Genomic DNA, 15,594 nt, shown 5'->3' with positions numbered 1-15,594 from the left:
GTCATCAGGGCCTTGAGGGCTGGGAGAGGTAACGAGGGCCCAGAGGGACCAGGCCACAGCCTCCCAGGAGCACCAAGAGCGCCAGGGACAGTCACTCCTGCCACAAGGGGAGACGTGTCCCAGGGTGGCGCCAGCACCTTTGATTCTCTGAGTTTGCTCCGTCGCTGAATGCCGGGTCCTGGCCCAGCAGGAGGGTGACACCAGGGCCCGGCAGGTCACAGGAGGACTGCGGTCTGAGCCAGCAGGCAGACCCTGCAGGTTTCCCAGGGAGGCTGGGAGGGGCCTGGGCTGCAAGTCCCACCTTGAGGGACATTCCCATGAAGCGCCCCTCCTCTGGCTCGGGGCGGGCTCGGTGAGCCTGCAGGGGCTCAGTGGGGGATGCCAACCTGGTCCGCGGCCCTGCACTCCCAGTGCTGCTCTGTCACAGTCCCCAAGTCCATGTGACCTCCAGTGATGTATTCAGGGTCTCCCTGGTCTCTGAGAGCAGCTACCAGTCAGGCCTCCCCAGCCTGAGGAGCAGACCCTAAAGCCTGGGGAGGGGGCCGACGAAGGGAGGCCCTGTGGTCTTGGACTGGGATGTGCCATGCAGGGCCCCGCCATCCCCTCAGCTGGCCCTGCGCCCTCCCGTCTGAGTTTCCTCATGAAGACGGGAAACCAGCATTGCTGAGAACACCGGGCTTCAGGAGCTGAGAGCCCCAGGTTCAAATCCTGCCCCAGCCATCCATGAGCTGGTGGCCTCGAGTGGGTAATTTGTACCCTCCGAGCCTGGGTCCTCTGTGTAAAGTGAGGATAATAAGCCTACCTCCTAAGGGTTAAATGAGACGACATAGGGAAAGCCCTGGACAGGCCCAGATGTCGCAGGGACTCAGTAAATGAGGAGTATTAGGATTCTTCTCATACCCGCCCCTGGCCCACCCAGACCCCGTGTCCAGCAGGGAGTGGGGGGTGGGAGAGGATGGGCCTCTGCCGAGGGTGCTGGTCCCCTCTGGACCCTGCCCCTGGAGGCGCCGTCTGTCCCCAAGACCCTCGGGCCCCAGGAGCCAGCGTCCCCCCACAGTCGGTGTCTGCAGCCCGGGCCCCCGGGGCGCCTTCAGGAGCCGGCAGCAGCTCGGGCCTCCGGGGCCGCGTCTCCGGCCACAGTGGGGCTTATCCCAGGAGCTGGGCTCTCACTTCCTGCCGCTGGCCCGCTCTGCACTCTTCTGCCCCGGGTCGGGGCCAAGCAGGGCAGCAAGGACGCCATCGGGCTGGGAGCCGCCTCGCTTCATCTTGAGGTTGGCTCTCAGGCTGGCGTCCTGGCCGGAGCCCCCCTCGGGGGAGGCCAGGGGGTCTGGAAGGAGAGCAGGGGCGCTCCAGACAGAGCCTGCGGGCACTCGGAGCACCTCTGCCCCCGTCCCGGCAGTGGAGAGAAGGCCTCGTCCAGCGCGGAGGAGGCAAAGCAGCAGCGGGCTTCAGGCCCTCACGCATTCGTTCACTCGCCCATTCACTCGTTCACCCGTGCCCATGTGTCCACCCACTCTCCTGTCCCTTCCCCCATTCGCCCACCACCCAGCCTCCTGAGCTCCAGAGGGGCTGCAGAGGCGCCACGTGCCACCTTGCACAGGGGATCCCGGTGGGCCAGGGAGAGACGTGGGAACCCCACCCCACCGCGGAGCGGCAGGCCCCTTGGGGCACCGTGAGGACAGAGGAGGGCTGGGGGGAGGCTTTGCAGTGGCAGAGATCTCTGAGCTGGTCCTGGGTGGGAGTCAGTGCTCCCCGGGCAGAGGGCCTGGCCTGAGCAGAGGTGTGGGAGTGGGAGGTGTCGCTCCCCACAGGGCCATGCGGGAGGGCCTGGGGAGCTGGGCTGATGCACCTGGAGTGGAAGGCAGCAGGGAGCTACTGGGGTCCCAGAGCAGGGGAGGGGCGGCATCGGCCTGGGCGTTGGTGAAGACCATCTGGTCTGGCAGCCACGTGGAGGCTCTTGGGGGCAGGAAGGCCCGAGCCCCGAGGCAGCAGGGGGTGGGTGGGGGAGGGGAGGGAGGGTCCCAGCCCGGTGGCCCTGGTCGCTGCTCACCGTGGATCCCAATCATGTGCTCCAGGATGAGGACTCGCTCTGCCAGGATCTTCAGCGCCTCTCGCAGCTGCTGCACCCCCTCGCCCTGGAGGGGACCGGGGGAATGGCCAGGGTCAGGGTGGACTCCAGAGAGGGGTCAGGGCTGTCCCGCTGCAGCCCCCACCCCTGCCTCTTCCCACCTGTCCCCACCGTCACTGCAGATAGTGTCCCAGAGGCTGAGGTTCAGGCCCATGTTCAAGGAGCCCAAAGCACAGAGGGGACAGGCAACATCCCTAGTGCCACACAGCCTGGACGTGGCTGCCTGGCTGCTCCTCCTGAGTGTCCTTTTTCCAGAAAATACCCTAACGAGGGCAGAGCACCCAACACAAGGCCTCAGTGGGGAGGTGCTTTCTCATTTCCTTCCTGGGCTGCCCAGCTGGGAGCTCCCTGCCACGTTAACGCTGCAGGGCAGGCCGGGGACAGACCAGGTGTGGCTGCACCAGGCAAGGAAGAGCAGTGGGGCTCCTGGTAACGGAGCCTACATTCCTGGCACCAAGGACCTTGCATATGGAGACACGTGAATGACCCAAAGCAGGGTGCTAACTTCTCAAGAAGACAGGTGTCAAGGCCACTTTGGAAAGAAAAGTGACAGTGGAGAGACAAGGCCACTGTCCCCAGCTGGTGGCCCAGCCCTGGGAGGTGGCAGCAAAATGGTACCTTTTGCTGGTGTAACATGACTGGTCTTTCTCACATTCAGATTAATTTAGCTCAAAACTAAACACAAGGAAACCAAACAGCAGCCTCCTGGGTCACAGGAAAGAGGTCTCCCCGCCAGGAACCCAAAGGTGCCGGGAAGCTGAGCCATACACAGCGTCTGGGATGGGGACGGAGCGGGGGGTGGGGCTCCAGGCCCCTCTGTCAGGGACCCAGATAAGCCTCATGTCCGTGAGCCATGGGATGCTCTTCTCATGAAATGTGGGTGGGCAGGGTGTCACAGAAACTTCCCAGAGTCCCGTGGCGAGTGACACGTGTACCTGGGCTCAGGCCCCACCTTCTTCCTTGCTGCTGCCTGCACCACTTTCGCTGCCTGGGTTCCAGCCTCTTCCCCTTCTCTGATACTGCAAGGACCTCCTGGAGGTCCCTCTGCCCCAGCCTCGCCTCTCCAGCTGTGCAGGTGGCCCACCGAGCCCTGACACCCACCGCACCTGGGCACCCCCACCCAGCCACCTTCACGCAGTCTGCCCCACAAGCTTCCCAGGGCAGGGACTGCCTGCAGGGTGGGTACAGATCTGCGGGGCACCCCTCCCCCTACAGCACTCTAGCACAGTTACCTCTGTGGCGGCCGCTTTGTCCCCCTCCTCCCCCTTCAGGCCGGGCTCACCCTAGGAAGGAAGTCACATAGTCAACACCTGGCACCAGGTGGGGGACACCTCTCCACCCTCTCGGGGGCCTGCGGGGAGTCAAGGGCAGGCTGGGCAGGCAGGGCCCAGAGGACGCCTGCCCTGGGGTGAGCAGAGCAGGGGAGCCCGCGACCCCAGGGCATGAGGAGGTGTCTGGGTTCGGTTTTAAGGGCTTCATAGGCTTCTGGGGCAGAAGAGGCTACTTCTGTGTGACCGTGAGCAAGTCTCTACCTCTCTGTGCCTTTGTTTGCTCACCTCTAAAATGAGGTTAGTACAATGAGTAAGATGTGCAACGCTTGGGGGATGGACACACTTGAAGCTCTTACTCAAGGGGGGAGGGGGGCATGGGCAATATATGTAACCTTAACACTTATACCCCCGTAATATGCTAAAATTAAAAAAATAAATAAATAAATAAATAAAATGAGGGTAGTAACAGTACCTATCTCAGAGAATTACTAGGACGATTAAGGAAGTTTATATTGACAATGAGCTTAGACCATAGCCTGGCAGACAGAAGTGCCATTGAAGTGGTCACCATGTTGTTACTGTCAGGAGACAGAAGCATGGGAGGGGGCAGGATGAGGCCGACACTCCTAGGTCAAATCCCAGCTCTTCTGCTGCCTTGCTGTGGTGACTTTGGGCAAGTTACTTAAACTCTCTGAGCCTTAGCTGCTGGTTCTGGCAAATAGGGATAATGAAGTGTGGTCTCGCTGAGTCTCTGTGAAGCTTAAATGTACTGTGTGTGGGGGGGGGGAAGTACCTCCATGGTGGCCGGCACACAGTAGGTGCTCAGCAAGGATCTATTCCTCCTCCCCCGCCCCTGCACCTGGAGTAAGGCTTGGGTGGAGGGAAGTGCCTGCATCCTTGGCCTTGGAGGCAGGAGTTGAGACTCATAAATTTTTGTTTCCAAGAAGGGCAATTAGAAGCCAGCTGTCTAAGCCTCTTACTTCTGGGAGGTTCAGAGAAGGGAAGGGACTTTTCGGGTCACACAGCACATTAACCTGTGGCCCCGGGCAACACAGCACATTAACCCAGGCCCAGGTCACGGACGCGTTAGCCAGGGCTCTGGGGGCTCTGGAAGAGACTTAGGGCTCTCCCCAGTTCCTGAGGTTGCTGCCCTCCGGCCTCCTCACCCCGACGGGAGCTATTTCAGGCCCCGCTCACACGCCCTGGGAGCCAGAGCCCAGGCAGGGCCACCTGGGACAGACCCCACCCACCGGGCGCCCTGGGCGTGGCCCGGGCCCATCGCACAGACAGACTTACGGACGGCCCCGCCGCGGCCCGCTCTCCCGCCAGGCCCTGCAGGAACAGACAAGCATGTGAGATGCCACCTGTGCCCGCCCAGTCTCCAGCCCCGACCCCGACTGGGCTCTGGGTCTGAGGATGAGGAGGGAGGCCTGGCAGGAACAGAAAGGCCAGACTCAAGGGCCTCCAGTCCTGGAGCCACCTGGGGCTGGCGTGTGGCCCTGGGCCTCAGCTGAGCCTCAGTCTTCCCACCTGCAAAGTGGGGTGATGCCAAGTACGGCTGTCCCATGGAGAAGGGGACAGACGGTCAAGCACTTGGAGGGCATGAGTCATGGTGATGGCGACAGTCCCTCCCTCCTGTGCTAACACCAGCCCTGACGGCTCCCCGGAGCCCCAGACCCATGTCTGGCCGTCCCCTGACATCTCCACCCAGCTGACCACGAGACGCCCACTCCATCTCTCCCTAAAGTAACCCCTACCCGGAAGCCTTCGCTTCTTGTGGAACTGGAACGGCTCCCTCCTGCTCCTGGCTGGTCCCTGCAGACCCGCGGGAGTGAACCCAGAGCCTGCCCTTCCCCTCCCGCCAGCTGTCGCCATCAGCCAGACCTGTCCAGCCCCACTCTTCACTCTGCCCTGTCCACTGGGACCTCCTGCTGGTCTCCAGCCTCCTTCCCTCTCCTGCCTCCCATCCCCCACGACAGCCAGGAGGCCTTTTAAAGACGTAAATCCTCCCTGGAACTCAAGGGGCTCCCTCTTGGTTACAGGAGCCTACACTTGGGCCCAGAGGTCAGGCCTTGCCCTCTGCAGCTCAACCCACACCACACTCCTTTGCTCACTCCCTGCCCCCGGGCCTTTGCACCTGCTCTCCCCACCACCTGGGCCTGATGGGCCGCACGGCATGGGAGGCAGAGCAAGGCTAGGGTCCGGGGTGCCTCACCCACCCCATGGGCAATTCTTAGGGAGGGAGGGGCCGAGGTGGGCATTGAGTGACTTGGCCCAGCTCTGCCCACACCCTCTGTGTGTCCTTGGGCAGCACTGGCTTCTCTGGGACTCAGTTAGCTCATCTATGAAATGGGGGTGCTGCTACCACCTCCCCGGCATGGAGGAAGTGGGCAGCAAGGGGCACTGTTACTAACAGAACCAGAACCCCACGCCTACCTTGCTCCCAAGCCACTCCAGAAATGGCAAAGTCCTCACCTGGGAGCCAGGTGCTCCTGGGGGTCCCGGGGGACCGTGCGGTCCTGGGGGACCTGTGGGCAGAGTCGCAGATGTTCACCTAGGGCCAGAGACGCCCACTGCCCCCTTCAGCTCTAGGGGAGCATTCAGCCTCCTGTCCCCCAGCTGCCCTGGGCCTGTCCCTGGGCAGCAAATGAAGGTTTGCTGAATGAATAGTTGTGGGGGCCAGGTGCTCCGGCCCCCATTCCTCGGATCCCACAGCCCTCCCTCCACCCGCCCCCTCCTGTGGCTCCTGCTCCTCCGCCTGCTCCCCTCCCAGAGCCTCATCCATGAGACCTAGGAGACCAGCTAGGACGTCCACGCAGCCACGCAGAGCGAGCTTTCGAAACAAACCAGGTAGGGACCTCCCAGGGATCCTGAAGTCCTCAGCCCTGCCCCTTCCCACCCTCACTCCCAGGTACCCTCCTGGAAAGTTCTGCTTTGTGTCTTTGCCAACGCTGTTCCTCCTCCTGGAGCTTCCCTCCCCATCCACGCTCCCAGAAAACTCTTTCCCACTAGTCTTAGGCTGAGTGTCACCTCCTCCAGGAAGCCTTCCCAGCACCTCCTCCCACCCCACTTCTAGGCAATCCCCTGACGTGGACCAGCCACCGCCCATGGCCACGGTGCTATGTGCTATACACGTCTGTCTCCCCTACGGGCCGTGGAGTGCCCAGAGGGTCAGGCTGGGTCTCATGCGCCCGGCATGGGGAGGGTGTCTCATGACTAACGTCTGGCTCTCATGGAGGTTGAGGCCTCTGTCCCCAGTGGCTCTGCACAGGCCTGGGCCTCCCGGACTGTGGGGAGCCCCTGCTGGGCTGTGCCAACGTGGCCCCACTCCCACACCTGGGGACACGTGGGGTGGGGCACCCCAGGGTGCAGTGTTAGAAACAGGCACCCTCCCTCCAGTCTGAGTGCTCCTGAGACCCGAAGGCCACCTGGAGGCTCCAGGTACCCCCCGCTCACCTCCTTTCCTCCCTGGAGCATCGGCTCAAATGTCTCGCTGTGCTGAGGCCCCACTTGCCCCAGTGCCCGCCAGCCCGGCTTCTCGCCTGTCACTGTCCCAGATCCCACCCAAGTTACTGATTCATGGTGTTCACGCACGGCTTGCCATCCTCCATGAGATGCCAGTTGCTCAATGACAGGGACCTTTGTTTTGATTACTCGAGTGTCCCAGGAACCTAGAACACTGCCCAGCACGTGTGGTCGCAGGTGCCCAGTGAACGTTTGTCAAAAGCACAGGAGAGTGGATGAGTGACAAGCAATGAGCGACAGGCTTTTCCGGGCAGGGCGGGTCCCTGGAGGACAGGCTCAGGCCAGGCCTGAGAGCAGGTTCCCACCCCACTGAGCCCCAGGGCCCTTGGTTTCAGCCTCAGAGGCCTGGCACTTCCTGTCTCTTATCCACCTGCCCCTACGGTTCCTGAACCCCCTAAGCTGACCCTACACCCCATTGCCTGGGCCTCCATGTACCCCGGTGCGGGTCCCACTCTAGCCCACGCAAGGGCAGCCTGGGTCCACATGTTCCAGCAGAATCACTTGGGCTTTGTGTGTCCAGTCCCGGGGCACTGGCACCGAGAAGCGAGGGGCTTCACCTCAAGCCACATAGCAGGTTGGGGCAGAACCAGATCCCAGCCCTGTCCCAAAGCTCTGGACTCCACCCGGCCTCCAGCCCCCTTGCGGCCCCTAGGCTTGGGCCAAGCCCTGGGCAGTCTTCCGTCTGGGCCCGGCTGTGCTGCTGTCTACTTACCTGGTGGGCCGGGGGGACCCCGGGGCCCTGGGACACCCGCCAGCACTGTGTCCACAATGGCAGGTGCCAGCCGTGAGTCTCCATCTGTGGGAAGAACAGAGTGGCCAGTGGTCTGGCGGGGCAGAGCTGGCAGTGCTGGGAGGCTGGCCCCGAGCACGCTGCCCAGCTCCAGGACGGCTGCGTCCCTTAAGGGCCCTGAAGCTTCGGGAAAAAGCGTCCTGTCTGAGCGGGGCTCGATGGCAGGGGGCAGGACCAGACGCAGGACATCATGCCCAGACCAGGGCAGGTTGGAGCCCACAGATGGCTCCTTTTGGCCCAGGGGTGCAGGTTACTGTCCTCTGAGACCCCCTCCAAGGCACTCACATTCGAGAACATCATCTGTTCTCTCCCTGCCCAGCATCCCTGCGCCACTGCACAGGTGGGGAAACCGAGTCTGCAGACAGCAAGTTAGTGCTCGCCCCTCCCCCAGCCCTGCCCCTGGCCTGGCCCAGCCGTCGTCCCCACTGAGGACAGCCAGGACCCCGCCTGGCCGGGGAAGAGTCCCGTCCTCCTGGCGTAGGCACCCGCTGGGGCTGTGTGTTTCCATCTCCAGAGTGGCTCTATCGGGGAGTGTACCCATCTCTACAGATGGGGAAACTGAGGCTGGGAGAGGGACGGGGATTCAGGCGTAGATTTCAATGCTCAGAGGAAGGCCGTGCTGCCTGTGAGGACGGAAGCCCCAGCAAAAGGGGGGTCGGGTTTCTCTGACAGTGAGCCAACACGTCCTGATGTCCCCCCGCCACGGTGCCCGGGATGCCCACTGACCCATCCTCTCTTTTCAGAATTTACAGTTGATCCTGTCACCTTCCTCTTACTGCCCTCCCAATTGCCCAGGACACTTAACAAAAATGATGCTCCTTTCGGGGACTTCAAAAATGATGTTCCCACAGGCTCCTCTGCCCAGCCCACCCGTGCCTCCCTGTCCCTTGGACTCAGAGTCCTGGTCCCGTCTGCTCTCTGGGCCCGCGGCCCCACCTCCCACGTGTGGGCGGGGACGTTGCAGTGTGATCAGAGCCGGATTCGCTCCCTGCTGCATCCCAGTGACTAAAGCCCTGTGCCCGGCGCACAGTAGGGGCTCACTTAATTCTGCTGCATGACTTGCCGTGGTAGTAGGGACAGGCCACGCTGGAGCCAAGAGCAGGGCTGAGGCCAGCACCATCCCCCCACTCCCCGGTGACCCTTGGCCTGGCTCCCGAGCTGACTCTGTCCCCATCGGTGGCAAGTCCGGTTCCCCAGGGATCCTCTGAGGAAGGCCGGGACCCCTGGAAGGGAAGACGCTGCGGCCCAGCCCTGCCCACGCCGCTCAGGCGCGGTACTCACTGTCTCTGTCTGTAGGCGGCTGCAGGGAGTAGAGGGCGCCCTGGGGGCTGTTTGCTGAGGGGCCCGGGCTGCCTGCTGGGCCCGGGGGTCCCGGGGGGCCAGGACGCCCCATCTCTCCAGGAAGCCCTCGGGGTCCTGGTGGCCCCAAGAGCCCTGCAGTGGGGAGAAGAGGAGTCATAGTGAGAGCAGAGCCTAGGCTGAGAGATTACAAATGGGGAAACTGAGGCCCTGAAGGGGAGGGGGTCAGTCAGGGCACACAGTGGTGGCCTCTGGACCCACAGTCCTCCTGGAGGAGTGTCCCGGAGTATGTGCGATGGTGTCCCCTTCCCAGCCCAGTCTAGAGGGGACACCAGGGACGGCTGGGGAGGGTGAGGGAGGCAGAGGCGAGGACCTCCCAGGGACCTCAGCTCTGGACAGGGACCCCAGGGACGCCTGCCAGCCTGTGCCGGCCCCAAGCTGCTCAACCAGGGATCCCTCCCCTGCAGGACCCGGGTCTTGGGTCATGGGTGTGTGGGATGTCACCTGCTCAGGTGGGGGAGAAAGCCCAGCCCCTTCCCCCCGGGAACAACATGGGGGCAGGGGCCTTACCAGGGGGCCCTGCTGGGCCCTTCTCTCCTGTCTGGCCTGGGTCACCTTTGGAGCCTGGGGGGCCTGCAGGCCCTGGCGGTCCCGTCTGTCCCGGGGGCCCTGGAGAGAGAACGAGACGGGCCTCAGAACCCTGGGCCGGCCGCCTCTGATGGCTCCAGGCCTGACCCCCAGGCTGTCTGGTTCACCTCCCCCTGGGAGTGCCGCCCACCTGTCCCCCTCCCCCACAACAGGTGAAGGCCCCAGGGTCACTGTAGGTTTGTTGTTCTTTACAGTTTACAAACCATTTTTGCACCTGTGAACATCTATGATCCCAAGAACTGCTTTTGTTCCCATTTTAAACATGGGGAAACTGAGGGTCTGAAAGGTCTAGCCCCTTGTTCAGGGTCGCAGAGCCAGGCCGCAGCTCAGGTCTCTCAGCGCCAAGCCCCCCCGAGAGTCCTACCGTGTCCCTACTCAGGGTCAAGAACTGGGTCTGTGGCAAAGTGCTCCCCAGTATGGCCCCTCGGAGGCCCCAGAAAGCCCAGGACTCGCCTGGCCACCCTGGGGTTCGAGGCCCTGAGTGGGGGTGAAAGGAGGACACACAGGGGTGAGGCCCACCGTGTGGCCCAGGGACAGCCCCTTCCCTGTCTGGGCTGCCAGAGAGGATGCTCAGAAATGTTTGCTGATCTGATGGAGGGACCCGCGCTGGCTCTTAGGGCCTTTGAGCTCGGGCTGCACGTGACTCTGGTCCTGGAGGGAGGACCTGGCTGAGGGCTGCTGGCTTGGGGACAGCCCCCTGCTCTTGGTGACTCCAGGGCCAGCCAGGCGGCTCCAGGTGCCGCCATGTGTAGGGTGTGCGCCCCACCTGGTGGCGATCCTTGGAACTGCATCTTCCCTGGTAGGAGCGGTCTGGCCTTTGGGGCCTGGGCGCGTAGAATCATTGAGGCAAATGCCCGTGGCTTGCTGGGTGACAACAGGGGAGTCACCTAGCTTCTCTGAGCCTACCCTCTGTAACCTCATGAGCCTTGTGTGAAGATGAGAGATGATATCTCTGCACCGAGTCTACCGTATTGACAGGTGCCAGCAACACAGGCACCCAGGCAAAGCTCTAGCTAGGGCCTGGCACCAGGAGGGCTGCCAACAACTGCGACTATTATCATCACAATTGTTCCTACTATTCTGCAGCCCCAGGGGCAGAGCCCAGGTCAGCGGGAAGGATCTACAGAGAGAAAATGTTTGCCCTTGATTTAAAAATGTGGCAGGGAAGTCAGGGCGGCAGAGGTCCTCCCACTCTGGTCGGAGAGTTCATCGAGGAACCCCCGGAATGTGGGGGAGGCGGAAGCTCCCGCTCTCTGGGACACGCAGGCAGGCTGCTGCAGGATTGAGCCGAGCACGGATGGGCCGGGCTGGGGGCCTATGTTCAGGTGCTAAGGGCCAGGGTGGGTCACAAGGACAGTAGCAGGCCTGTGACCTGGGAGACAGTCAGGAGAGGTGTGGACTGCAGCTAGCCACACCTGGACTGCATCTACAGCGACAACCAGGACTCTGCTGCAGCTGATCGTTTGCATGAGCCAGCCCAATGGCCTGAGCTTCCATTTTTTAAAGAGAAACTAGAAATCCTGATTTTTCTATGAAATTTTTCGGCTTTAAAATGTTAACTCAATTTTTTAAAATGCCACGTGGGCAGGCTTGACCCAGAGGGCTTCGTGGGACCTGTCTGCTGAGGTCCTGGGAGGCGATGCCTGCTCCCCCACCCCCACCCCCCAGCTGGCCCGAGCCTTCCCTGCCGGCCTCACTCACCAGCCGGGCCTGTGGGCCTTCTCCTTCGGGGCCCCGGGTGGGCCAGAGGGATGGCATCAGGGAGGAAGTCCTCGTTCCAGGGGGGCGGGGTGCTCTGGGGGGCTGGCAGGTCATTGTCAGGGCCAGAGGGCCGCTCCGCTGCTTCGAGCAGGAGAACCTAAGCCGGAGAAGGCAGAGGGTCGGGCCAGGCCAGGGCAGAGAAACGAGTGTGCAGGAACATGTGCCCATGAGACCTGCAGCTGTCCCCTGCCGCATATGACCGGTCATGCTCCTAGGTGGGACCAGTGTGCCCGTGCTCTCCCCCGGCCTCTTGTCCCTCCCACACCAGGAAGCCCTCGGGCTCCAGCAGGGCCCACTGACACCTTCATAGTCCCCATGCTTGTGCTCAGAGGTTGTGGCTGTTTGAGCAACAGTCCCATGCTTGTGCTCAGAGGTTGTGGCTGTTTGATGCTCCAGCTCTGGGGTGGGACTGGGGGAATCTGTGCACTTTGTCCCCTCACTCCCTGGTACAGGGCACAAACCCCTCGTCAGGGAACATTTGTGGGGGGATGGGAGGGAGGAGAGAGAGATAAAAGGAGGGAGGAAGAAAAGAATGAAAGAAAAGAAAAAAGAAAGAGAAGAAAGGAAGGGAGGGAGGGACCGAGGGTGGGGCCATAAATCAGCCCATTTTGGTGCCTGGTCCTTAGGGGCCACTCCAGGGAGACAGAAGGTGGCCATGGTTACTCAGGACCAGCTGGAGGCAGCACTCTTTTCTCTCCTTAAGGGAGGCAGGGGGCAAAGTCACAGAGCCTGGGCCTGGGGGGACTTTCGCCTTCATTCCCAAGCGACCTGGGAGCCAGGCCTCAGGGACCCCAGTGAGTCCCTGCTGCCCCAAAGAGGCCGGCAGGGGGCGCAGTGTGCCGGGGATGGGCTCAGGCCTGGCCGAGAAGCCCCGCTTAGAACCTGGGTGAGCCCTGGGGCAGGGAGCGCTGTGGACCTGTCACTCAAGCGGAAGCTGCTGGGTCGCAGGGCAGTCAGCTGCCCTCACCGCACTCAGGCCTGCGGTGCACAGGGAAAGGGTCCCTCTGGGCAGTCCCCTCACCAGTTCTGCAGTGTCCCTGGGCCTGGGGGACAGAGTCTAGGGACCCTTGGGAGCAAAGTGGCCTGTTGTGAGTCCAGCCCCAGCAGGCGGGTCCCCAGGTCTCAGGCACGTGGGGCGCAGCCACGGCCCCGCACCCAGGCCCTGCTGTGGGCCGCAGGACGGGCTCCTCCACCCCGCAGGGAGCGGCCCAGTCCTGTGGGACAGCCGGGGCCTCAGGGTCTCCATCTGCACTTGGCAGGGGCTCCTGTCCTGTGAGGCTACCCCTCCCTCTCCCCACCCGCCACCTGTCTGAGCCCCTCCCCCTCCTGGTCCTTACAAGGACCATGAGACAGGAAGGGTTGCAAGCGAGGTGCAAATAGAGGCTCAGAGATGGCAAGTGACGTGCCCAATGTCACCAAGCGAGCAGGTGGTACGGCCAGGGCCCCGTGCAGGGCGTCACCCACCAAACGCCAGCGGAGGCACAGAGAAGGGGAGCGGCTGGCCCAGATCACACAGCAGCTCGGGTGGCCCCTGGAGTCCCCGCTGGGGGAGGATACTGGCTCCTGCCCCACCACGGAGCGTCCCCTGGGAAGCTGATGCCACAGCCAAGGTCAGGGGCTCCTGGCAGTGGAGGGCAGGGGTGGGAGAGGCACGTGATGGAGCAGCCAGGGGCCCCTCCTGTGCAGACACCCCCGCCACAGAGCCCACGGAGCTGGGCAGAGGAGCCCCGGCCCGGCCAAGGTAGGCTCAGCCCGGGCTGGCGTCTCAGCCCTCCTGGGCCAGCCGCGGCCGACTCCTGGAGAAACTGACCCCGTCCCTGCCCAGGCATGAGCTCACCGGGGCGGGCAGCTGTGGGTGTGGGGACTCAGCCCAAGAAAACCAGACTGCGGCCTCCAGGGCCATGGCCCTGATGATGTCATTGCGGCCTGGTGGATTGGCCAGGGCACCTCCCTCCTGCCCCAGAGACCGCTATGAGGAGGCTTCAGTGGCCCTGGTGGGGGAAGTCCCCTTGGGCTCCCTCCCACTGTCTGAGGAAAGGCTCAGGGGAGGAGGGAGGGAGGAGAGAGGGAGGCAGGAAAGTTCCCTGGTGCCTTGCCGGCCTCCCCACCCAGCCTTCCCAGGAAAAGGGGGCAGCAGAAGTCCCGGATCAGCTTCTGGGTCTGGGAGCCCAGTAGGGAGTGAAGACGGAGCAGGCCCCCCACTGGCCCTTCCCCTGCTCCAGAACCCCCTACTGAGTTCCTGTACATGTGGCCCAGGGTAGGAATCAGGACTGGCCTGAGCAGTCACAGCGATCCCTTTCTTCTTGGCCTGGTGCCCAACTTTCCAGCTCCCTGCCACTAGGAGATGGTGACACCGCCCAGCACTGGCCCCTTACACATAATGAGTCTGTTGGGGTGCCGTGCCTCACCCTCCACTGCCTGCCTTTAAACACAACGTGAGGATGTGAGGCCTTGAGCCACAGCAGCCACTTTGCCATCATGAGGCACCAAACATAAGGACAAAGGCTTGCTAAGGGGAAGTCTGTGAAGAGCCTGGCTTCTGGAGCCACCAGCCAATACCAAGACCACCTATTCCTGGACTTCTTGTTGAACAAACAATAAGTGTCCTTATGGAATAAATGACTGCTGGCAGGATTTTTGTGTCCTTCCTGACACATCAAAACAGACTTCTTGTCTGAGGGAGCTGAAGCCTCAGCTTCCAGGGCTCTGGGGTGCAGCTGTTTTGTGCTGCTGCCTGATTTCTGCCTCCCCGTCTGAGGTCTGCCTGCCTGGCTGCCACCTTTGGCTCAGCCCTCACCTGCTCTGGGGTCCTCTGATCCGGGCCAATAAAGCTCCCAGCAGCCCTGTCTATCCAGGGGACATGTGGGCCGGAAGCAGGCAGGTGAGCAGCTGGAAGGTGACCCAGAGAAGACACAGGAGCTGAGACAGGGATGTCCCCGCCCCGACCTGGGGATGCAGGCAACTGTCCTAAGGAGGGACGCGCCAGACTCAAGCTGCCTCCCACGCAGGAGCTGCCGGAGCTCATAGCAGCAGACCAGCCTGGAAACGCCGGGGGTGGGGGCAGGGGGCAGGGGGCAGGGGGCAGGGAGGCGACTCCTTCAATTTCCATTTTCCAGGTCAGCCGACCGAGGCCCGAGGGCCTTGCCGAGGTGGAGTAGGGCTGGGATGGGAATGTCCTACCTCCAGCCCCTGAGGTCCACAGAGAGGACACGGCCCTCATCCTCAGGGTCCCCGAGCAAGCCCTGCCCAGGCCTGCTGTCTGAGGCCGTGGCAGGGGCTGTCGGAACTGGGAGGGCCAGGGGAGCAATTGCTCATGGCGGGAGGGCATGGGCGAGGGCCAGGTGGGTGGGGGGCAGAGGGCAACGTGCCAGTCCTGCCCTAGAGCTGGGACTTGTAACACCCACGCTGCTGGGCCGGGGCCAGGGCAAGCTGTGGCTGCTGCTCTGCGCCAAACCACGCGGAGGCTTCTGGTGCTCGGAAAATGTCCGTCAGGCTGGGCCTGGCCGGGGACCCCACCCCTCCTAAATTCTCGGGTGCCAGAAGTTCACCCCCAGCGCCTTCCCCCACACCCCTGCGAGGGCTGTTCTGGCCCCTGGTGGCAGCCCAGGTGGCAGCATTTGCTCCCTGGAACCTTCCACCCCTACCCGCCCTCCAGAGCTACTGACCCCAAGGAGGGCAGCTGGGTCTCCCCGACCCCTGCCCTGTGCCCAGGGGCCTGGGCTGCTGGGGGACCCTGGCCACCTGCAGAGGGCTCAAGGACAAGAGAGGTCGTGCATGCCCTGGGGCTCCCTGCACGGGAGTCTCCCACACACCTGTGTCTTTATCTGCAAGATGGGGACAGATGGTGGCAATGACACTAAGCCCTCACTCCTGGCCAGCACTCCACCATTTCCAAAGCCGGGTCCACCACCGCCTCGCCTGAGGCTCCCGACAGCCCTGCGAGGCTGCTGCTCTGGCCCAGTCTGCAAATGGCTGGGGAGGGTTTGAGAGAGTCGCCAGCTGTGGGGTGTGGCCCCAAGCCACAGCGACCAGCAGCCCCCAGAGGCCCTCAGGGTCAGCCTCTCAGGACAGAAGGCAGGGCCAAAGGGCAATGCTGGTTGTCAAGGGCTGGGCGTGTGTGTGTGTGTGTGTGTGTGTGTGTGTACAGGAGCATGTTATGTGTATGCATGCAT

General features: G+C 62.9%; 1 protein-coding gene across 2 annotated transcripts in view; it reads right to left on the bottom strand.

The window, feature by feature from the left end:
• Nucleotides 1-678: 678 nt before the first annotated feature.
• The window catches only part of COL26A1 (collagen type XXVI alpha 1 chain), a 136,798-nt gene continuing 121,882 nt past the window's right edge, over nt 679-15,594 (bottom strand). For both annotated transcript variants that reach the window (XM_012759465.2, XM_012759466.2), the window contains exons 5-13: nt 11,363-11,519; nt 9,584-9,682; nt 8,996-9,148; nt 7,637-7,720; nt 5,875-5,927; nt 4,696-4,731; nt 3,361-3,411; nt 2,051-2,135; nt 679-1,327 (exon numbers count right to left, since the gene is read on the bottom strand). In XM_012759465.2, coding sequence (XP_012614919.1) covers nt 1,167-1,327; nt 2,051-2,135; nt 3,361-3,411; nt 4,696-4,731; nt 5,875-5,927; nt 7,637-7,720; nt 8,996-9,148; nt 9,584-9,682; nt 11,363-11,519 — 879 coding nt within the window. In that variant the 3' untranslated portion in view covers nt 679-1,166. The remainder of the gene's footprint in view (nt 1,328-2,050; nt 2,136-3,360; nt 3,412-4,695; nt 4,732-5,874; nt 5,928-7,636; nt 7,721-8,995; nt 9,149-9,583; nt 9,683-11,362; nt 11,520-15,594) is intronic.

This window comes from Microcebus murinus, chromosome 19, assembly GCF_040939455.1.
Source record: "Microcebus murinus isolate Inina chromosome 19, M.murinus_Inina_mat1.0, whole genome shotgun sequence".
NCBI classification, from domain to species: domain Eukaryota; kingdom Metazoa; phylum Chordata; class Mammalia; order Primates; family Cheirogaleidae; genus Microcebus; species Microcebus murinus.
The sequence above is the reverse complement of the archived record's forward strand: the minus strand, read 5'-3'. Positions and strand labels throughout refer to the sequence as shown.